General features: G+C 45.3%; 1 protein-coding gene across 3 annotated transcripts in view; it reads left to right on the top strand.

The window, feature by feature from the left end:
• The window catches only part of ELP1 (elongator complex protein 1), a 59,932-nt gene that overhangs the window by 34,600 nt on the left and 3,014 nt on the right, over window positions 1-22,318 (top strand). For all 3 annotated transcript variants that reach the window (XM_028511479.2, XM_036022014.1, XM_036022013.1), the window contains exons 21-36: window positions 235-313; window positions 412-491; window positions 1,619-1,756; window positions 1,868-1,953; window positions 2,254-2,402; window positions 3,120-3,243; window positions 4,392-4,489; window positions 5,911-6,112; window positions 7,516-7,577; window positions 13,719-13,781; window positions 14,103-14,163; window positions 15,815-15,931; window positions 16,435-16,546; window positions 17,606-17,733; window positions 18,230-18,384; window positions 20,590-20,665. In XM_028511479.2, coding sequence (XP_028367280.1) covers window positions 235-313; window positions 412-491; window positions 1,619-1,756; window positions 1,868-1,953; window positions 2,254-2,402; window positions 3,120-3,243; window positions 4,392-4,489; window positions 5,911-6,112; window positions 7,516-7,577; window positions 13,719-13,781; window positions 14,103-14,163; window positions 15,815-15,931; window positions 16,435-16,546; window positions 17,606-17,733; window positions 18,230-18,384; window positions 20,590-20,665 — 1,730 coding nt within the window. The remainder of the gene's footprint in view (window positions 1-234; window positions 314-411; window positions 492-1,618; window positions 1,757-1,867; window positions 1,954-2,253; window positions 2,403-3,119; window positions 3,244-4,391; window positions 4,490-5,910; window positions 6,113-7,515; window positions 7,578-13,718; window positions 13,782-14,102; window positions 14,164-15,814; window positions 15,932-16,434; window positions 16,547-17,605; window positions 17,734-18,229; window positions 18,385-20,589; window positions 20,666-22,318) is intronic.

The following is a 22,318-nucleotide window of genomic DNA, read 5'->3' as shown; positions in this document are numbered from 1 at the left end:
TCTTCTTTTGTGTGTATGTGGAGATGTTGTCCTCAGCCTGCCATCATACCTTTTAGGAGGGCAAAGGAACTTGGTACCCTGTTTTATTCTGCCGTTTCAGAGTGGAAATCCATTAGCAGTTGTTGGGCACTTGGGCTGTGATCTAATTAGAACTCGCTTGTATCACAATGACGATGTGCTGGGTTCAGGGAGCTTAGATTTTATGAAATGCCTTTCCTTTGGTTCTCTTCGCAGGCTGATGTTTAAAGAAGCGTTTGAATGCATGAGAAAACTGAGAATCAATCTCAATCTGATTCATGATCACAACCCGAAGGTAACTTGCTGTGTCTGCTGTTGGCCTTAGCTTACATTGCACTTGACCTGATGCTGCCTGAACTAAAACATTTTGTCTTTTTTTTTTTTTTTGGTTAGGTGTTTCTTGAAAATGTGGAGGACTTCGTAAAACAGATAGATTCTGTAAATCATATTAATTTGTTTTTCACAGAATTGAAGTAAGTATTTTGAATAATTTGTGAGTATCATATCCATAATTTTCTCTTCTAGTTAAGGAAATCAGATAGCTAGAGAAGAAAAATTAGTGCATAGTATTTTTTTAATCACCGTAACTCTTAAATGCCAAATGTACTGGATTTTTGCTATCTCTTTTTTAAAAAACAGTCAACTTAAAACTAAAACTTTAAAGTAAATAGGTCAGAATATTGTTTAACTTCATTTTTAGGTGGATGTATAAAACTTTTTTTCCTTATGAAAATAAAGTGGAGTCATCTTATGTCTATATTGACTTTTTCTCCAACTTTTTAATGAGAAATTTTAAACTTGTAGAGAGTTGGGAGAGTTGTCACATGAGAATCCTATATGTCCATCCAGATTCTAGAATTCGTGTTTTCTATATTTTATCACTATTTACCATCTGTCCATTATCATCCATTTTTAGAAAAATTTCAAGGGAATTGTAGGCATTAGTCCACCTTATCTCTCAATATTCCACTTGGCTTAGGGTTGTCTAGAGTGTGTCGTTAGGGTGCGGGTCCCCTCTGCAGGTCACATTTACAGTGAGATGCACAGGTTGGCAAGTGTGCCGTCCAGTGAGTGTTGACAGATGTCACTTCGTGTAGCCTGAGCCCCGTCCGAGAGAACACTTCCTTCGTCTCAGAAAGTCCCCCTGGTCCCTTCTCGGTCAGTCCCTGGCCCCTAGGCAACCACTGTTTTGAGTTTTGACCATGGGTGAGTTTTATGTGTTCAAGAACTTTATATGAATGGATGCATAGTGCATTTAATTTTCTGTGTAAATAAAACTTCTTTCACTTAGTGTATATTTTGCACATACCACGAGTTTGTCTTGTCTATCACTCAGTAGTACGCCCTGGTGTAAATACATTGCAGTTGTTGGTGGGCACCTGGACTGCCCCTCGTTTGGGGCTGCCTGGATAAAACGTCAGAATGTTAGTGCACAGGTCTTCATTTCTCAATGAGCTTCTCCACTTTTACCTTATATGAGTGATATTACAGTTAAACTGTTTTCCAGGAGCTATTTTTATTTATTACCTCCTCAGGACACCTGGGTTTATGGTAGTAGTTTGAGAGCAGATAGTGACCTTTAGTGCACATGTGCTCTTAGGGAAGAAGATGTCACGGAGACCATGTACCCTCCGCCAGTTCCCGGCCCCGAGCGGCCGCCCAGGGGCCCCAACGGGGGGAAGGTGGACCTCGTCTGCGATGCGATGCGAGCAGCCATGGAGAGCATAAGTCCTCACAAGTACGTGCGCTGCCGGTGGTGGCATCTTTCAACTAACAGAGGCGAGCAGTTGTCCTTCCTCTGCTCGTTCCTCCCGCTCATTGCTGTGGTGGTCTTCGCTTATGACCGCAGGTACCTCCTGTCCATACTCACCTCTCACGTGAAGAAGTCCACCCCAGAGCTGGAAGTCGTGCTGCAGAAGATCCACGAGCTTCAAGGTAGAGACTCGGTCCCAGACAGCGTGTTTAACGGGGCCTCGATGGCCACCAGTTTTCCGGTCTTTGGGTGGCCATGTGGCCAGGACCAGGGCTGCAGCATGGATTTCACCTGTGGCCTTTGGGTTGCTGTTTTAAGACCTGTGTCATTTTTTTTTAGCGCTGCCCTACAGAGCATGTGCAAAAGAGTCAAAAGTGTGTATGTGCTGGAAAATGTGTTCCTGTGTCTTGCTGGTTATGTCGTTAGGCGTGTGGGTTTTCCCCCACATGGTTCTGTTCTCCTGTTTTCTGACACGCGGACAGGAAGTGCTCCCCCCGACCCTGATGCTGTGAGTGCCGAAGAGGCCCTGAAGTACTTGCTGCTGCTGGTAGACGTCAATGAGCTATACGACCATTCTCTTGGCACCTACAACTTTGATTTGGTCCTCATGGTAGCTGAGAAGTCCCAGAAGGTATGTGGAGTGGCCGCTGTGCCATCTTTTTGGTCCTTGCTCAGGTAATTGTGGTAGCATCTGTGCCTGCTCCTGCCGGTGCAGCGTCCTGCTCCGGGCTGGCCCCTGAGGGCAGGCCTGGGAGCAGATCTGTGAGCCTCGGGCCCATGCTTCCAGCGCCATTCTCTGCCACAGTTGTGTGCGTGTCAGAGTGCTCGGATCGCTGGGGTGAGCGAGTGGAATAAAATTACTTGGTTATTTTTAGGATGGCAGACACACGTGTGAACAAATTCTCTTACAAAGAACATAACAAGTGGCCCTAGCTGGTGTGGCTCAGTGGATTGGGTGCCAGCCTGGGAACCAAGGGATTGCTGGGTTGATTCCCGGTCAGGGCACATTTCTGGGTTGCGGGCTGGGTCCCTGGTTGGGGCATGTGAGAAGCAGCCACGCGCTGATGTTTCTCTCCCTCTCTTTCTTCCTCCCTTCCCCTCTCTAAAAATAAATAAATAAAATCTTTTTTTTAAGTGGAACAACAAATCAGTGTTTCTTTTTCTCTCTCTCCCCTCCCCTCTCTCTCTAAAATCAGTAAGTAAAAAATAATAATATATTAATATGGTACATATTCTTAAAAATAATGTAGTTTTGGACTTACTGCTATAATTATTTATTTATTTATATGTTTATAAGTATATCACAAGCAATAAAGTTCTACTTACAGTTGTTTTTTTTTTTTTTTAGGATCCCAAAGAATATCTTCCATTTCTTAATACACTCAAGAAAATGGAAACTAATTATCAGCGGTTCACCATAGACAAACACTTGAAACGGTATGAAAAAGCCATTGGCCACCTCAGCAAATGTGGTGAGTATGAGGATTAGTATGTTTATTTCTGCTTTAAATTTTCTTTGGAACGAGGCAGGCTATAAATTAAAATGCTAGTTTATTTATTTCTAAAGATTTTATTTATTTATTTTTAGAGAAAGGGGAAGGGAGGGAGAAAGAGAAGGAGAAATATATCAACATGTGGTTGTCTCTCACGTGCCCCCTACTGGGGACCTGGCCTGCAATGCAGGCATGTGGCCTGACTGGGAATCAAACCAGCAACCCTTTGGCTCTCAGGCCAGCGCTCAATCCACTGAGCCATACCAGCCAGGGCTAAAATACTACTAGTTTAGACATAGACTGATTACAGTTTCCACTCCTGAAAACTTGACCAGTTACATACATGCACCTCATTGTAGGCATTCTGAGAAGCCAAGGGTACAGCGAATGTCTTTAAAAGAGCCAAGGAGCTCCGCAGCCAAGATGATAGAGCAGATCTTCTTTGGGTTAAGAATGATCACCTCCTAAATCCAGTTCAGTGTCTCAAAATCGAAACTGGTTGATAACTCAGTCTTCTCAGGGTGTTGGCAAACACCTGAGGGAAACCTGGCATGTCTGGAGCGAGACGTGAGTGCCCACCGGTGGTGCCCCGGAAGCCACAGTTTCAGGCGTCGGTGACGGAGGGGAGCCAGCACGGTGCACAGCACAGTTCCTGGCCCGGGCTGGGGCCTCTGGCTTCCGACAGTGTGATTCTTTCCTGAGGGCTGAGACGGGACAAGGGTCAGTCCCCTGGGGAGCTCGTTAAGCGTTACGCTTCTGGCTTCCTTGGAAAATCTGATTCAGTTGGGTTGGGTTGGGTCAGACTTGGGCATGTGTAGATTTAATAAGCTCCCTAGGTGATTCTTATTAAGCAGGCTGAGCAAACTGTGCTGGATGGTCATTTATCTGGGGTAGTGAAAAAAAACTTTTAAGTGGAACTCTAATCCCAATCAGTGCTTCCAATACCTCAGAATCTGCAGTGGTGGTCATTAAAATTCAAATTCCTGGATTCTGTTCTCTCGATCCTCTGATTACACAGGTCTTATAGAGGCCCCTTGTTGATTTTGTTTGGGGACCATTGGTAAAATTGAAACCCTTTCTGCTTCCAAAGTCTTAAGCTTATGTGTGTATGCGTCTTATTTCTGCAGGACCCGAGTACTTCCCAGAATGCTTAAACTTAATCAAAGACAAAAACTTGTATAACGAAGCTCTGAAGCTGTATCCACCGAGCTCGCAGCAGTACAAGGTGTGTGGGGGACAAAACGAGGCTCTCCTGGTTCTGCTCTGTGCCTCAGTTGGAAAGGGTGGGGGTCTTGAGTCCATAACTCTGTCCTTGGTGACTGGGTTCATCTTCAGACAAATTGGCCTCACCTTGAACTTCTCATCTGACCTGTTCCTCTTCCGAACCACCTTCCCAGGCCGGAAAGCTAGGCATGGTCCCAGGTTCCTCGTGGGGAACACCCCCGGCAGCTTCCACATGGGGCTCCCTGCCTCCGCCCGCTCCTGCAGCACAGCCTCACTGCAGCGCAGCTGGTGGTCCTGGAAAGTGCAGCTCTTCCTCGTGTATTTCAGGGCACAGGGACCACATTTGGATTGCCTGTTTAAACAAACATCTGTTTAGCTTTTTTTATACATCAGGTACTTTGCTTGTAAGCTACACGTGCTCTGTAATTCTCAGGAAAACGTGGTAGGTGGTGTGCACAACTTACAGATGAGGACACAACTTGCCCACAGAGCTGGGCTGTGAAGGGGCTGACCCGGGACCTGGAGCCCATGCTGTTAACCGGCTCACCAGGCCGCCCTCAGCACCACCTCCAGTCGCCTGCAGACCGCACACGTCTTTCTGTGACCAGGCCCCTGACTGCTTCTCCAGCCTCAGCTGCCTCTGCCAGCCCTCTGCCTCCCCCTTCCTTCAGCCCCACTTGTCCGGCAACACGCTCGGGTCTCCCCTGCCAAAAGCCGGTCCTGGATGAATTCCAAACGCTGACCTCTCAGACTACCTTGTTCTTAATTGGTGGCACTTATCAAACTGCCGGTTTGCTGATCTGTCCTCCCACCAGGCAGTGGGCTTCCTAAGGGCAAAGACTCGGTGTTACATTTTTTCTGCATCCCTGCCTAACAACACTGAGCCCGGGAAATAGAGAGTTTAGCCAATGGCTGCCTCTTTGCTCTCATTTTCGTCATCTGTTCCTCTCCCCCATGCCCTCACTGCTTCACTCGCACCGGCCTTGCGTATTCCTTCCTGGGTGTCTGTACAGGTTGCTGCAGTTCAGCCACAGAGCCTTCTGTGCTGCCGGCCCAGAACACTCTCCCTGCCTCTGCCCGCAGCTTCCTCTCCTCGCAGCTCGCTGCCTTTACCGCTGTCCGTCCTTCCTCTGTTGCCACAGGAGCAGGCGCTTGGTGGTGGTTCTTGTTACTGTTTGGTTTATTTTTTGATTGCAGTATAATTCTCACTGCCCTGAATAGTACCCAGTAATTACTTGTTGGGAGAATTAGTAGCACATCCTCGGTAAGGTGTTGGATGGCAGAATGACTGAATTCACCGAGCAGCCATAGGGTTCTCCTAAGTGATTCACGAGTTTCAAGTACAGTGACTAACGCAGGTGACAGTGGAGATTGAAAAAGTGGTCGTCACCTTTCCTCACCGCCCTCCATCTCTCGTCACAGGATGTCAGCATTGCCTACGGGGAACACCTGCTGCAGGAGCACCGCCATGAGGCGGCGGGGCTGGTGTTTGCCCGCTGCGGTGCCCACGAGAAGGCCCTTGACACCTTTCTGGCTGCTGGCAGCTGGCAGCAGGCGCTCTGTGTGGCAGCCCAGCTCTCCCTGAGCCAAGACCAGCTGGCCGGCCTCGGCAGAGTTCTCGCAGGTAGGCACTGTCGGGGGTTCTCCGAAATGAGACCTCCGAGGGTTTTTTTCTTTCCTTTCCTTCCATTTCCTTCTTTTCCTTCCTTTTCCTTCCTTTCCTTCCTTTGCCTCTTCTTCTTTCCTTCCTTCCCTCCCTCCCTGCCTGTCTCCCTCCCTCCCTCCCTTCCTCCCTTCTTTCTTTTCAAAGACATTTAGGGCAGCATACCTTAAGGCAAGCTCATACTCAGTACAAGTTAACATGGCGTGGCTGCACCAGAGTCTCACCTCGCAGAGCGGAGGACAGGCTCGGGTCTGCCCATGAGAAGAGAGGAGTAGGGGGTCTGGTCCTCTCAACTGCGCTTGGAGTCAGTGATTACAGGTTTAAGAATTTTTTATTTTAGGCCTTTTAGTTATTCATTGTGACTTCATTGTTACTTCTGCTTTAGAAACTGATGGGTATTGGTAGTTTATACCTTCCAGCTCTGTGATCTATGATCTTTTTTCATATTCTTTACGACTCTTGGCTTGCTATGTGCCTCATGGCGGGGTATACCTCGTTGTCCCGAGTGTTTATAAAAAGTGGTGGGAAAGGCAGTGGTCAGACGTTTTGAGAAACACTATGTGGTGGAGTCCTTTCATGTGTGTGCTCACTTCATTTACATAAGCCAGCTCTTTAAATAGTGGAGCTGACTCTACCTGTTTCTGTCAGTGATCATATGGCCCGGAGTTGGCGTGAGGTGGGAGGCAGGGATCTTCCAGCCCCCAGCCTGTGTGCCTTCTTCCATAGTGTGGTTGCCTCAGCCTTGCTCAGTGAGTGCGGTTTTGGGGTTGAAAAACACTGCATGTCCCCAAGCAGAACAGCTGCGTGCACCTAGTGCTCAAGTAGCCAAACAGCAGCCTCTACCTGTTGGGGGGAAAAATGGACAGTGAGAGATACCAGGTCAGTTTCCTACACACGTGCCTTTGTGAGCATTCGTCATGGCTAATTTGGAGTGTATGTGGTTTTCACATCGCATGCGAGATTTAGATTGTAACCGCCGTTCATGGTAGGACTCCGTGGTGTTCCTGCCTCTTCCCCTCCGAGGAGTTCACAGATATGCAGTTTGATACCTAATGAAGACATACTAATGGTCGTCATCAGAAGACTCTGTTTAACTTTATTTTTCCCAGTGCTTCCCAAACTTACTTCAGTGGTTTTTTTTGGTACTGCCTTTTATTATCCTATGGAACAGTCTTAGCCCTTTTGAAAATGTTGTTTTAAAGCAGTTTGACTTGGAAGTATACACCGTAGAGCTCCAGCTCCAGTTTGTATTGAGACCATTTTTATTTAAATAACACTACCAAAACCAGTTTCACCCGGAGTTCGGTGATACCGTTGTTCTTGGCGGGCCAGCCGTGGTCAAACGCTTATCGGTGTCTTTGCAGGGAAGCTGGTCGAGCAGAGGAAGCACAGCGAGGCAGCCACGGTACTGGAACAGTACACCCAGGTAAGCACAGTGCCTCCCCATGAAAACTCCCCCAGCTAACAAGCGAGGGCTTTCTAGTTGTACCTTACGGACCATGAAAATGAAAATAACTGTGAGTAATTAGGAAGTTCAGAGATCGTTTGCCTGACAGGTTTTCATTCTTGCCGACTCGACTTGGAAATCTGAATTCAGGATATCTCCGTGTAGGTTTGGAGAGGCGGAGCACCAAAGAGCTCTGCTACGATAGGTACTAGTGGTTTGACCTTGGTGCAGAGTACTGAATTAAATCTCAAGGAAGTTGTACCTTCTGTGTTAACTTGCCACAGTAGAAAGAAATAAGAAAGGAACATTCTAAAACAAGGTGATTGAACTTTAAGTACTTTTTTGGCTTTTACACTCATTTTCTCTGTTGGAAATATTTCTTTCCCTCGGGTAGCTTGATGGGTACTGATTTTTTTCAGCAGGTTATAAAAAACAAGTACTTACACCAGCTTTTGCTAGAACTGCAGGATTTATTGTGAAAATAATAAAACTCTGGACTGACACTGGCCACAGACCAGCAGGACACACGGGCACAGTTGACCCTGGAGATGGTTGCCTTCTGAAGTTGTTGGCCTTTGACGAGATGGTGTTTTTATAGTTGTTAGCAGTGGGTACATTTTTATAACGTAATCATGCTTTTACAATATTTCAGTGTCTTTTATGTCATAAGGGTGAGTGAAAGAAGATAACTTTAATTTCATATCATTAGACCCTGGAAAGAAACTATGTTGGGTGATTGGCTGAAAACAGCAGTGAGTACAATATGCATAGTTCTGCAGGAAATGAGGGGGGCCGAGGACGAGGTGGACGGAGTCCGAGTCCGCAGGAGCTGAGCAGGGCTGTGCCGGACAGGGTGCTGGGGACGGCACTCACTCACAGGGTCACCAGGGGTCAGGGGTGACTCGTCAGCAGGTACAACAGCAAATGAAGAGGCTGGGATAGAGGGATGTACCACCTCAGAGGGTTAGCCGAATGGCTGAGATGGTGCTCTTTTTCCCTTTGTAAAGGGAGGTTAATTCATATATGTACAAACTCATATATTTACTTATAATTTCCATATACTCAATTGGGATATCATTTGCATACAGTAAAGTTTGCCAGTTTTAAATTAAAATTGGTAAACAATTGGATGAGTCTAGAAGAATGTTTTCAGTTGCGTAGCCACCATTACAATCCCGATACTAAACTTTTCTCACACCCCAAGAAGTTCCTTATTTCCCCTTTTGCAGTCAGTCTTTTCTCCCCACTCCCGGCCCCCATTAACCGCTGCTGTGCTTTCTGCCATTACACTTTTACTTTTTCTAGAATTTCATAGAAATGGATCCATCTGGTATGTGGTCTTTCTACTACAGCTTTCTACGTAAATCTTTTGGTTTCTAACCTTTCTTTTGATTTTTTCTTAAAATTTCTCTCAGCTTACTTTGCCCATCTATTCTTGCATTTGGTCTACTTATTCCATTAGAGCCCTTAGCATATTAATCTTGCTAATTTTAAATTCCCAGCCTCAGTTCCAACATCCCCACCATATTTGAGGCTGGTGATGAGGCTGGCTCTGGCTTATCAAACTGTCCTTTGTATTTTCTGTGTGCCTTATTCTCTGTTGCAGACCTGATGGGATGTCCTGGGGAAAAGGAAATTCAGTAAATAGGCTGTTAGTGATGTGGCAGGTGTGGGGGCAGAAATTTTCTAGAGTCCTGTGATGAGGTCACGGTCTTTGAGTGAGTCTGCGCCCCCTGCATGGTGACCTTCCCGGTGCTTCTCAGGTCTTTCACCCCGTAGGTAGCCCAGGAGGGCTGGAGGGAGCTGCTGCGGGTGGGTATTGCCCTTCCCCCACATAGGTGAGACCCTGAAAAACCCCCTTCAGTCAGGCTCTTGCAAAACAGATTCTTATGAGGGCAGGCCTTGTGAAGAACAGCTTGCTTTGGGTATATTTTTAAATGGCTTACTTTCCCCCTCTGCCTGCTGAAGACATGAGATTTCCCTCTGAGTCACCGTGAGAGCCTGTAGGGCTCCTAGGGGTGAAGACTCACAGACATGTTGGAGTCTTTCTGAGTCTGGGCCCCACAGAGTTTTTAACTCTTGGCCTTATATCCGTGCTGGGCCTGGCCCACAGTGCGCCTGAGCCGTCAGTCTGTCACAGTGCAGGTTTCTCCTGCCCCGGTACTCATTCTGGTAGAGATTTCTGTTCGTGGCTTTCTCTGATAAGTTGTAGCTCTCTGTCTCCGCCTCTCTGTCCCTCCCTTCTTTGGGGGGCAGCGGTTTGCCCTGTGACCTCAGTTCTCTGATGGATCTAAGAACAGTTGATGATGATTTTCAGTTTGTTCAGCTTTCTACTTGTCAGGATACAGTAATGACTTCCAGGTTTCTTGCATGCTGAACCAGAAACTAGAAGTCATATAATGCTTTTGAGATTCATCCATGTGGTAGTGTGTATCAGTTTATTCTTTTTTATTTTGTTGACTAGTACTCCATTGTGTGAGTGTATCACAACAACAACAAAAAAAGAAAAGTAAGCGTTGGCAATGATGTGGAGAAATAGGAACCCTGGTTCGTTGCTGGTGGGTGTGAAACGGTGCAGCCACTATGGAAAATAGTTCGTTGGTCCCTCAAAAAGTTAAAGAATCACCATAGGACCCAGCGGTCTCACTCCTCAGTCTATATAAAGAGAAAAGGGAACATGTTGCAAAGAAACTTGTATAAAGTTTATAGCAGCACTATTTATAATAGCCAAAAGCCGGAAACAACCCAAATATCGATCCATGACAAATGAATGGATAACTAGATTGTGAGATACACACACATACATAGAAAGGGATATTATTTAGTCATAAAAGAACAAAAAGCCGATACATGCTACAACTTGGAAAAGCTTTGAAAACATATGCTAAGTAAAATAAGCCAGATAGAAAAGGATGAACATTGTATAGTTCTACTTATATGCGGTACCTAGGTAGTCAGATTCTTAGAGACAGGAAGTAGAACGGTGGTCGCCAGAGGCCGGGGATGTGGGAGAGTGGGGAGTTCCTGTGTGCTGGGCTTAGAGTTGTAGTTCTGCAAGATGAAAGTGTTTCGGAGATGGATGGTGGTGATGGCTTCACAACAGGGTGAACTTGCTTAATGCCACTAAACCGTATACTAAAAATAGTAAAATGGCAAATTTTATGTTTATATATATATAAAACATTTTACTTGATTTTGCTAATATCAAGAACATAAGACAAAAAGGGAAGAAAGAACTGCTACATGTGACAATGTGGATGAATCTTGGAAACGTGCTAAGTGCAAGAAGCCAGACATGGAATGTCACCTGTCGTGTGGTTCCTTTTCTATGTCTGTGCTGCACAGATCCAGGGAGACAAGGCGGAGTAGAGGTTACCAAGAAATGAGGAAGCGGAAAATGGGAAGGGATTATTTAATGGGTATGGGCTGTGTTTATGGGGTGCTACAAACATTTTTGTGGTGATATGCTGTTATGAATACAACAAATATTAAGTTGAATACTTTAAAATGATTAATTGTATGTTACGTGAACTGAACCTCACTATAATATATGCATACAAGCACACACATGTGGGTCAAACAAAAGACATCTTACTATGTCCCTTTGTGGACCTTTGGTATCTGCCTGTTACTGTGGCATGTACCAGGTAATCCTTCGGGGTCTGGGAAGAAAATTTTTATTTTATCTTTTTAATTAAAAATAGCTTGTTTAAAATGGTGTATGTGTATTATAGATTGTTTAAAATGCAAATATATACAAGAAAATAAAAATACCTTACTCCTACCACTCAGATTGCTATTAATAGTAACTTCCATTTTTTCCTAGAGAGTACACACACACATCCTTTCTCTCTCCCTCTCTTTCTGTGTATATGCACACATATTAGGTGTGTCCAGAAAGCTACCCAGCCATGTACTATGAAAAATAGACACATTTATTGAAGAAGATAAAAGATAAGAAACATTGTACATAGGACAATGCTACCTCAGTCCCCTTCAAAGTAGGCACCTTGGGACCTCACACAGTTCTCCCAGTGTCTCTTCCACTGTTCAAAACCCTCTGCAAAATCCTTTGTTGGAATTGCCGTCAGCTGCCCTGTTGCATTTTCCTGAACCTCACTGACAGTCTGAAATCTCTTCCCTTTCAAAGGTGATTTTACTTTTGGGAAAAGCCAGAAGTCACAGGGCATCAAATATGGGCTGTAGGGGGGCTGAGTCACATGGCTGATTTGATGTTTCACCAAAAAAACTCTGTATGATACATGAGTGGACATATTGTCACCATGAAGCTGCCAATCACCAGTTGCCCATAGCTGCTGCCATTTTCCTCATCTGGCATCTCTCAGCTCATGAAGAACATTGAGGTAGTACTCCTTATTGTTTGGCCTGGAGGGGCATACTCATGATGGACAACACCTTCCCAGTCAAGAAACACAGTTAACATGGGCTTGATCTTGCTGCGGCTTTGCTGTGCCTTCTTCAGGCAGGGAGAACCAGGCGACTTCCACTGGGACTACTGGGCTTTTGTTTCCGGGTCATAGCTATAGACCCATGATTCACCTCCAGTTATGACCTTCTTGAGGAAATCTGGCTCATTGGTAGCGGTTTGAATCAAATCATTAACAATTACTACATGATGTTCCTTCTGCCCTGGTAACAGAAGCTGCGGAGTGAATTTTGCCATGACATGTTTTCCTGCCAAAATCCTGTCTCAAAAACTCAGACACAGTAGTTTTTGGAATCCCCAGATCAGCTTCTACTTCTCGCACTGTCAGTCACCGATCTTTGTTGATTGCAGCCTGTACACGTTCAATATTCTCAGGTGTTCTGCTTGTTGCTGGCCTTCCAGAATGTGGATCACTTTCAACAGATTCTTGACCATCTTTGAAGTGTTTGTCCACACTTTTCTTTGCACTGCACTCATTGCATTGTCCCCAAAGGCCTTTTGAATCATCTGAATAGTTTTCATGGAGGAATGTTCAAGCTTAATGCAACATTTGACGCAACTCATTGCTTTGCTTGCTCAGTCATTTTGAGTGCAATAGCCACACAGTACACATGCTCACTCACTGCTGTCTACCACCCCCCACTGATTAGTACAGTGAAGTCATCATTGTTCATGCGTGAGCATTCCAGTCCACTGTCCTTGGCTGCCAGGTTACATCAGTGTCACACAAACCAGTCTCCAATGGCTGGACTTTTTGGGACAGACTGTGTGTGGGTGTGTAAATCTATAACACACCTACACACACGTCTTTTTAACCAAAGTGGAATTACACTGTTTGTAAATTTGCTCAATTGTTTGGTTATGGTCTTCATCTTTCCATGTTAACACATTTTAATTTATCTAATAATTAAAATTCAAGTTCCTCAGTGCTTCCAAAATTGTTTACAGTAGATAGATTCAAATTAGGTTTCAATCTAATTAGGTTTGCCATGTATTACATCTTGTACCTTATGTCTTTTAAAGCTTTTTTAATTTAATGTGTACCCTGTACCTCTTTGTTTATGACAGTAATTACTTGAGGAAACCCAGTCAGTTTTATGTGTTTCATCTTTTTAAAATGTGTTTTGTTTTGTAGGCTTTATAAACATACTAAGTAATAATGTTTTGGTATGCAGGATCAAAATTTTTACTGATAAGGGTACAAGCATCGAAAACATTTGAAGCCCCTATTACACTCATTTTTTCAGTTTTCTGTAGGTCTGAAGTTTTTTGAAATAAAACATTAAAAAGTAGAAGAAGGAAACATTAAAAGAGCAGGAAAAGGGTTTCAAGGTTACTTATTCTAGTGACTGTTTCCTCAAAGTGTGGATTTGTCAGTGCGGGAGCCCATTGAAGCCTGGTGATGAGGCTGGGAAATGGGCATTTTTCACAGACCCCTGTGGTAGTTTGGACGCTCAGGGATGTGGGGAGGTAATACATACTTACGATGTGTATTTTTGTTATTGCCAGAATGCACACCTTTCTTTGCCTCTTGGATCAGTATTTATCAAGCATGTACGCTAGACCAGCACGGTGCTCAAGCTGGGACCGTAAGGGAAAGCTGGAAAGGCATTAGAGGCGTCTGCCCTGCCTGCTCCACTAACCTGTTATTTGCTTTGACGTTCCTTTGCCAGGATTATGAAGAAGCCGTGCTCTTGCTGTTAGAGGGAGCTGCCTGGGAAGAGGCGCTGAGACTGGTGAGAGAACTTTGAAAGCCCTCCCAGCGTGAGGTGCTGGCAGAGCAGGAGCGCAGTGGGGACAGGGTCAGAGGAGTCTTGTCCTTGGAGCGCGTGAGGTGAGGGAGGAGTTCAGGTTCGCAGTCTGAGGATAAGCAATGCTTTGGAAACCATTTTAAAAATTCTTGATGTTGGGAATTAGTTGGTCCTCTAAATGTGAAGTGTTACTGTTTTCTACTGGAATGACCTCTGAAAAATATCCTGGTCCCTCTGAAAGCGATGCACTTCTTTCCAAGTATCTTGAATATTTCCTTCCTAAAACTCCTGTCTTCTTCCTTTCAGGTATACAAATACAACAGACTGGATATTATAGAAACCAACATAAAGCCTTCCATTTTAGAAGGTGAGGGTTACATTTTTTAATTTTTTATCCTCACTTAAGGTTATTTTTTCATTGCTTTGAGAGAGAGGGAAAGCGGGGAGAGAGAGAGAGAGAGAGAGAGAGAGAGAAACATCATTGTGAGAAATATTGATTCACTGCCTTCTCACGTGTGCTCCATCCAGGGTACACGCCCCAGCCGGCGACTAAATACATAACCTGGGTCTGTGTTCTGACTGGCAGTTGAACCCACGACCTTTCGGTCTATGGGACAATGCTCCAGCCAGCTGAGTCACACCAGCCAGGGCGGTGAGGGTTATGTTTAAATAGGATTCCTCATTTGGAAGTGTAAGGATGGGGAGGGGAGAGAAATGGGAGTGTGCTCCCTGTGTTCTTACTTCCTTTGCTCATGTGTTATGTGGAGTCAGTCAGAATTCTCCACTGGTGTAATACTTGTTTCTGACCAGGGTTTTTAATTTGCTAACCAGTTAACTGATAGCATATAAAATACTTGAAGGTTAAAAAGCTGTGATAAGGTAGGGTTAAGAATCTTTGTATTTGGGAATAGTTGATAAACTTGAAAGGAATAAGTATATTTTATCTATGGATAGTTTCCTACATTTAATAATTATATTGTGGTTATATTATATAATATTAGATAATACCCTTATTCTTAAGAGATACTGAAGTATTAAGGAGGGATCACATCCCTCCTTAAAAGTTTCCACAAAAATAAGAGAGAAGAAACAGGAAGCCAAAAATATGGCAAAATGTTAAGAATTGGTAGTCTAGGTTCTCTGTGGGGGTTATGTATGTATATTGAACGACTACAACTTCTATGTAAGTTTGACGTTTTTTCAAAATAAAAAATGAAAAGAAGAACCTTTGCAAATTTAGTTGGTGGTTCCTAGAGAAGAGATGAGTGTTCTTAGTTCTGGAATGCTCTGGTGGCCCCTGTGACCCCTTACAAGCAAGGCCGAAAAGAAGGGCATCAGTTTGACTTCTGGAAACTTGGGGGAGTTGGGGGGTGATTTTCAGCTCTACCATTTTCAGCACAGTCTACCGTGTAAGTGACGTCTGGCCTTCCTGACAGTAACATGTATTCACATCCGTACCCTGCCTGCTGCATCCTCCCCCATCCTACTTAAAACTGTGGGGGGGTTCTTTCTGTATCCAAAATGTTAGGTACCCCTGCCTGGGTACCGAAAGCATCCTTCCTGGCCCTACAGCAGTCCCATAGCCAGCTCTTTCTTAAATTGTCTCCACTGTTGAGAACCTAGAAAAATGCCAACAGGTCATGTGCATAGACAAGCCTAACCCCCTGTGTTTAAGGAGTATTTCAGTGACTTTCTCCTCTTTCTGTTAACAGCTTCCTGCGCACTGCTTTTATTTGCCAGTCCTGTTTTGGGTTAGGTGTCAAGTCTTTTTTAGGTGATTTTGTACATTTTGTGGTAGGGAGTCTTCCAGGATGACGTTGATGAGCTCTAAGATCTGAAATCTTAGTATCTAGTTCATTCTCCTAAAACGACGTAGGTTAATATTCATTAAGAAAAAAATATTGCGTGGAAAACCTAGTAACCTATTTCTTCCTGTTCAATTCCAACTCCCTCGCTCCTGCCACTCTACTTTTCTCTCTGTGTGTAACCATCACACTGAAATTAGTTTCCATCCCCAGCCCAGAAAAATTACATGGCACTTCTGGACTCGCAGACGACCACATTCAGTCGTCATAAAAAACGTTTGTTGGTGGTTCGGGAACTCAAGGAGCAGGTGCAGCAGCGCGTGCATCTGGGTGAGTGTTCCGGGGAGCTAGGGTGGATGACAGCATCGCGCTTTGTCTTAGCTGCATATTGTGCCTCCGGCAGCATGAGTCCTGTGTCGTGGGGAAGTCCAAGGCCTCTGTGAAAGCCCTCGGGGGCTGTGTATGTCTGTCTGTCTGTGTGTGTCGGGAGGGCTCGGAAGCAGGACCAAGTACAGGTGGGAAGAACTCTGCCAAACCCCCCCCCTACCCGACCCTACCCCACCAGAATGGTTGACTGTGTTTTACAAAGTCTCCTCATTTCTAAAAGTTATTTTGCTTTAATAAAAAGAAAGAGAAGACTAAACGGGTTTGGTACTGGTGAACTGGTATATGGTAATAATAACTATTTAATGTTATTTCATTTTGAGATCGACTTTGTAATAAATTTCATGTGTCCTTAGATATGCCCTGGTTAACGCTAATCCACTCGCCCGACCGAAGGTTAACCACATTAGCAGGGAGTTTTCATTCCGCACCTGGTTCTTCTTTTCTAGATGATGACGTGGCCCGTGCGCAAGAGTCTGACCTCTTCTCGGAAACTAGCAGTGTCATGAGTGGCAGCAACATGAGTGGCAAATACTCCCACAGTAACTCCAGGACATCAGCGTACGTATCATGTTTACCCCGCTCCCCGTCCGCCCTGGGGCAGTGGAGAAAGTACGAATAACTGGGTCGGTTTTCCACCGGGACGTTGCAGCAGGAGCCGGAGGCCAGGACTCGCCTAGACATCTAATAGATTAGACTCAGTGTCCGGATGTTTTCTGCTGAAGCTTCATGGCCTCTGGGCTTCCCCGGGGCCCACAAGGACCTTCCACCCGGTACTCAGTTCATAAAACATCTGATTTCACTCATTTAACACCTAATAAATGACTGTAATGGTTGGGCACGGAAAAAAATGAAAAGATTTTAGTCTTCTTCAGTCCAGAGTCAGGGTTGGAAGAGGTCACAAATGTAAGTCACTCTTACTCAGAGTAGCAGTTTGTAGAAGTGTTTATTGAACACCCATATGCTAGTTGTAGTGGAGGTTATGAAACACTTTTAAGGAGGTGTGAGTTATATAAGAGCTATGGCCTTACTTGGGAGACCTAACAGTGCAAGATTATATATTTGAACTGAATTGATCTTGAGGGTGTGGGAGGTGATCAGAAAGTGCAAGAAAAGCAACCAGAACTGGGCTTTTAAGAGCTGGGGTGAGAGAGTCCCAGACGAAACAAATGGCATATTAAAGACCTCTGAGGCAGAAAAGAATATGGGATTCACGTATACTTTATTATATTCAAATTCTAGTCTAGTGTATCTCTATCTTCTTGTTTAAGCTTTATTTTGTTGCCTTTAAATTTGTTTTACATTATAAAATTCAAGTTTGATGTTCTATTCATTATTCCAGCTTTTATTGTCAGGTGTAACCTTATTTTACTCTGTATTTTAATTAAAAGTCAAGGCCAGACATAATTTTTTAGGGTTTTCCTTATTTCTGCCTGTAAGACTGGCCTCTCCCCATTTTATTTTTTCTTTCCCTTGAACACCTCATCGCCATTTTTCCGAAGCTCAGAGTCACCTGTAGCCACCTGGCTTCTTGGAAAGTTGGTGGCCAACAGGCACATTCATTTTCATGTGTCCAGCACAGGGAGAGCCCTTGTAAGACATCCCCCTAATTCTCAACAGGCGGTCGTCTAAGAATCGCCGCAAAGCAGAGCGGAAGAAGCACAGCCTCAAAGAAGGGAGCCCCATGGAGGAGCTGGCGCTTTTGGAGGCTTTGGCTGAAGTGGTGCAAAGTGCCGAAAAGCTGAAAGGTATTTGCCCGATACTGACGCCGATACCGACCGGCGATTCCTGCCCACACACAGATGGTGGATGGACTGCACAGACAGACAGACAGACAGAATTTAGTACCCAGTGAATATACAGTTTTCCCAACTTGAGGAAGATGAAAACTGTCCAGAGGAAGTGACATTTTAGGGCACAGTCCTGACAGAGCCCTCCTCAGCTGACAGCCTAGAAGCCTCCTTCCGCTGGTGTCCTGTACCTGCAGTACCAGTGAGGGAGAGCTTAGCGCCAATGGCAAGGTCAGGGTCAAGGACTGTGAAGATACCACCTCCTCAGTGGGTGTGTCTTTCCCTGTGTAGTGGATGTGTTGAATGACTCTGGCATGGGGAAGAAACAAGAAAATGTGGGAGGTGGCAACCATCATGTGATGCTACGAGTTTTTCTGTAAGAAAGGAACTGTACTATGATTCTAGCTTGGTGCTGGGCGCACACCTTAACACCCCTCCCGTTTCTGTTCCCTAGATGAAATACGCTGTATTTTAAAGGTGCTCTTTCTCTTTGAGTTTGATGAGCAAGGCAGGGAGTTACAGAAGGCCTTTGAAGATACTCTGCAGCTAATGGAAAGGTCCCTGCCAGAAATTTGGACTCTCAGGCACCAGCAGGATTCAGCTACACCTGTAAGTTTTCCTCAAAGACAAAATGTGCATTTTTTTCATCATTTCACAGGTGGTTAACACTCACACAGTCTCCTGAAAGTCAAAGCAAAAGACTTTTCCTGTTTTTAAAACATAATATGCCATAGTTAAATTATCTGAGGTTTATGTTTAAGCTGTCATTAAGATTTTATAGTTGATTAATTATACAGTGACTCGTACACCTTGGCCTAGATTGCGTTTGCTTTGATTTCTCCTCTCTGCGTGGAACAGCTGTCGTGGAGAAGATGGGAAGGTCATGTCGTTGTCCCTGGCCTTCCGTGGGATTGCGTGGGAAGAGGGAGGTGTTCAGACTTACGGGTGGCATCAGAGTTTTTTTTAAGGAGCCCCAGACCATTGCCTTTCCTTTTGTTTTATGCAAAATTTGACTTGTTACTTCTGTGTTGTTATGTTGGTCCTTGTTATAAATTATGTTTAAGGTTGTCTGTGTCCCATCAAAAATTATAATGTACTATCATCTGTTTATTGTTTATACCTCTGCTCAGTCTCTCACAATTCGGGCCTATTAAGACTTCTGACTTAGATTCAGAAAGGCAGTGTGTCCGTCAGGGCCTGGTAAGGAAAACAAAACCCTCGGCTGCTTTTTTATCAGAGTGAGTGTAGTACACGGAACTGCTCAGACCAGTCTCGGAGGACTGAAAGGAGAAAGGGGACCCCTCAGAGGAGGAACACTGAGATGGGAACTGTGGGAAGCTGCTGAAAGAACAAAAGGAAGAGTTGGGGATTATCAGAATGTAGAAGTTTGCAGGTGGGGCCCTACCATGCCGGTTCTTGATGCTCAGAGAGGAGGGTGCCAGCCAGCTGGGGCTGGTATCGCTCAGGCAACACAGTGAGGCTGGGTCTTGGTGTAGAGAAGTCAAGAGACACCGGATGGACAGCTGCCGGTAGCATAAAGAGCTGTGAGTACAATTGAATGAAAGGAAGCAAATGAAGGAGGAGATCCTTCAGTCCCCAGCCCTGCACTCTCCCGCTGGCGTGGAGCTGGCTGACAGAGGAGTGTTTTCTCAGGCTCCCAGCCCAGCATCCCGGGTGGTGCACAGAAGGTGGGCGTGGAGCTCAGAGAGGGGCCGGTCGTCCGGTCGCTGGGCAGAAGCGCACCAGTGTACTGGCCTCGACTCCTCAGTTACAAGTGGGGGTAGCGCTTCCCCTGTACATCTCATGAAGTGTTCTAAACGTTAGATAAAAGGGTAGATGAAAAGGCATCTTACCATAAAAATCAACTAAGAATCGTTATTCTCACAAATACTTGAATTGACTGTAATAGGTATTTCCTAGAAGAAATGCGATCACCTTTAAAACTCCAGTGATTTCAAAGCTAACGATTTATAATGCTTCTCCCTGCCCTCCCCCACCCTCTCCTATTCAGATCATACTACCTTTGTGAGTCGTATAGGGAAAATGACCAGCAGTACTGGGGTTTGTTTTGGTGGTTAAAGTGTGGTGACGGCCTTCGTGCAGGGCACCATGAGGAGTCACGTGCGAGTGCTGGGAGCACCGGCACCGCTGCTCGGGTGCCGCCAGGGGACCGCCTGTGCTTCCCTCTGCAGACCTGAGTGCAGGCCGAGGGCCTGGGGTGTGCTCGCCCAGGCCTGTGCGGGCGTGGAACTCCTGTGCGGTGCCTTGTTTTACCTTGAACACACGTGCGGAATCTCCACTCCGTTCCATGATGCACGCCTTCCTATCCTCGATAAAAATTCCCACACATCTTTGAATACAGTTTGATATTCTGTGTATTCTACAGCCTCTTGTACCATTTTCTCTCCCCTTAGAGGGAGAGAAAGGCTTGCTCATTTGTAAGGGATCGGGCATGTAACATTGTAGATCTTCTTCCAGAAAGCAACCAGATTTCATACATACATATATACAGGAACCCCACATACAGGAGGGTCCGAGACCTCACGTACAGGAGCGGCTCCCAGATTTTCTTTCTTTTTTTTTTTTTTTATCCTCATCATCACCTTGTTCTTCTGATAGAAAGGAGACGTAGAGGTCTGAGTTGAGACTGGAGAAATGGGCAAGTTGAAATCACATAAGAAGAGAGAACTACTGTGTGTGATGCCTTGGCAGTGAACTGGACGGGCTGCTGATTGGCGGCGGCGACCTGGCCGCCGGCGTTGCGGTCATCAGAAGTCCCGACGGTCTTTGCTGACACATCTCCCTTCTCCTTAGGTTCTGGGCCCCACGTCTACTGCAAACAGCATCATGGCCTCTTACCAACAACAGAAGACGTCAGCTCCTGTTCTCGGTTAGTCTTTTTTCCCCTCTAAATTATTACAGTTCTGAGCAGAAGGAATATCTTCTGCACGTGTTGAGAAGTCCAGCAGTATGAGGTGACACTGGGTATTGACTACAGTCTCCCCTCAGTTCTACAGCTGCGTCTTCAGTAAAACCAGTCTAGGGCCTCTGATGCTGGGAACCCGGAAGGGGTGGAAGCCAACGTGACATTAAGTGTATAATTTTTTTCTCAGTTGCCCTGACATATGCTCATCATTCCAATGGCATATTCTTGTCCATATGGGCACATCACAGTTGAAGTTTGAGTCTAAACTTCACATATATTTTCCACATTTTACATATGGCAAATTTACACATGTATTTTAAATACTCTCCTGAATCATGATTTTTGGCTGTTGGCAGTTGCGTGTTTGTGTCTTAGGGATGTTTTCACGATCCTGAAGAGCTGGACCTTTGTAATCATCTTCAGGATTTGACTGTAATTTGAAAGCAAATCCCAAGGACATTGTTGAGCGGAGATGATTCTCAGTTAGGTCACACACCCGTCAAACCTGGAAGTCCAAAAGGCTTACTTCAGAAGGTTGACTAGAAACTTTTGACAAATCATTTTGGTGCCTGAGTGTTCGCCCTTCAGGTGTGTTAACCAAGCATGCCAATCTCATAGCTTTGAAAAGTTAGCAGTGTGTTTAAAGTGGTGGTTTTTACTGCTATTATTTGCATTTTCTAGCACGTGACAGGCAGCAGCCTGACATTTCCTTGTTTAAATGCTGTACTGTAATAGCATTTTGACGACATTTGGAGCAGCCTTGGAGGGGTCAGATTAAGTGTAACGACTTGCCTTGCTGCCAGGAATAAACACCGAACTGCCGTCCATCCCAGCTAAGCCCACGTGTCCGGACAGGGACTGCCGCTTCCCTAGCTCCCCTTCTTCCTGGAAGCAGCAGCTTCGTGGAAGGCCGCTGTTGGTGTCAGTCCCAGAGCGCACCTATTTCCAAGATGCTACGAATTCATCTTAGACCTGAGGCAGTTTAGTCATTGTTTAACTTGTGCTCTGTCTAAGCCAGTAATTTCTGCCCCGTCTTCCTCCCTGCTGGCCTGATGCTGACCTTTGGGTCAAGTCCAGGCACACCTTCCCCTGGAGTGTTCTAGATGGTTTTGTTTGTCAAAGAGCACTTCCATTTTCTGGCTGAGCCTTAACGAGTGTAATATTTTGAGGCTCCTCATTATCTGAATATGTATTATCAAGGCGCTTGTGCTTACAAGACTATGAAGGAAAAGAGAATGCCAAAGGAGGCGGATGAACTACTCACAAAAAGAGTCCCACTCAAGTACCCGCCAGTGAGCCCTGTCCAGCTAACAACAGTGGTGAAGCACCCTCACACATCCCCACGCGTGGGACCATGGCTCGACAGGGCGTTCTCTCCGATTGTTTCATGTTTACAGCGCCGTGGAATGGCGTGCAGATCGACTTACAAGTCTTGCAAAAATGCAGGATTTTATAAAATGGGTTGTAGGGTTATCAGAGAACTGCTTAACTCATAGCTGAGCTGGACTTGTTACAACTGCCAACGGAATAAGCTCTTCCCATGAGAATGCTTTGACTATCAGAGGAGTGAAAAAAGCCCCTGGAAAGTCGGTGAACCCTTTTGTGTGTTTCAGTAGC

The sequence above is a fragment of the Phyllostomus discolor genome, chromosome 3, assembly GCF_004126475.2.
Source record: "Phyllostomus discolor isolate MPI-MPIP mPhyDis1 chromosome 3, mPhyDis1.pri.v3, whole genome shotgun sequence".
NCBI classification, from domain to species: Eukaryota; Metazoa; Chordata; class Mammalia; order Chiroptera; family Phyllostomidae; genus Phyllostomus; species Phyllostomus discolor.
The sequence above is the reverse complement of the archived record's forward strand: the minus strand, read 5'-3'. Positions and strand labels throughout refer to the sequence as shown.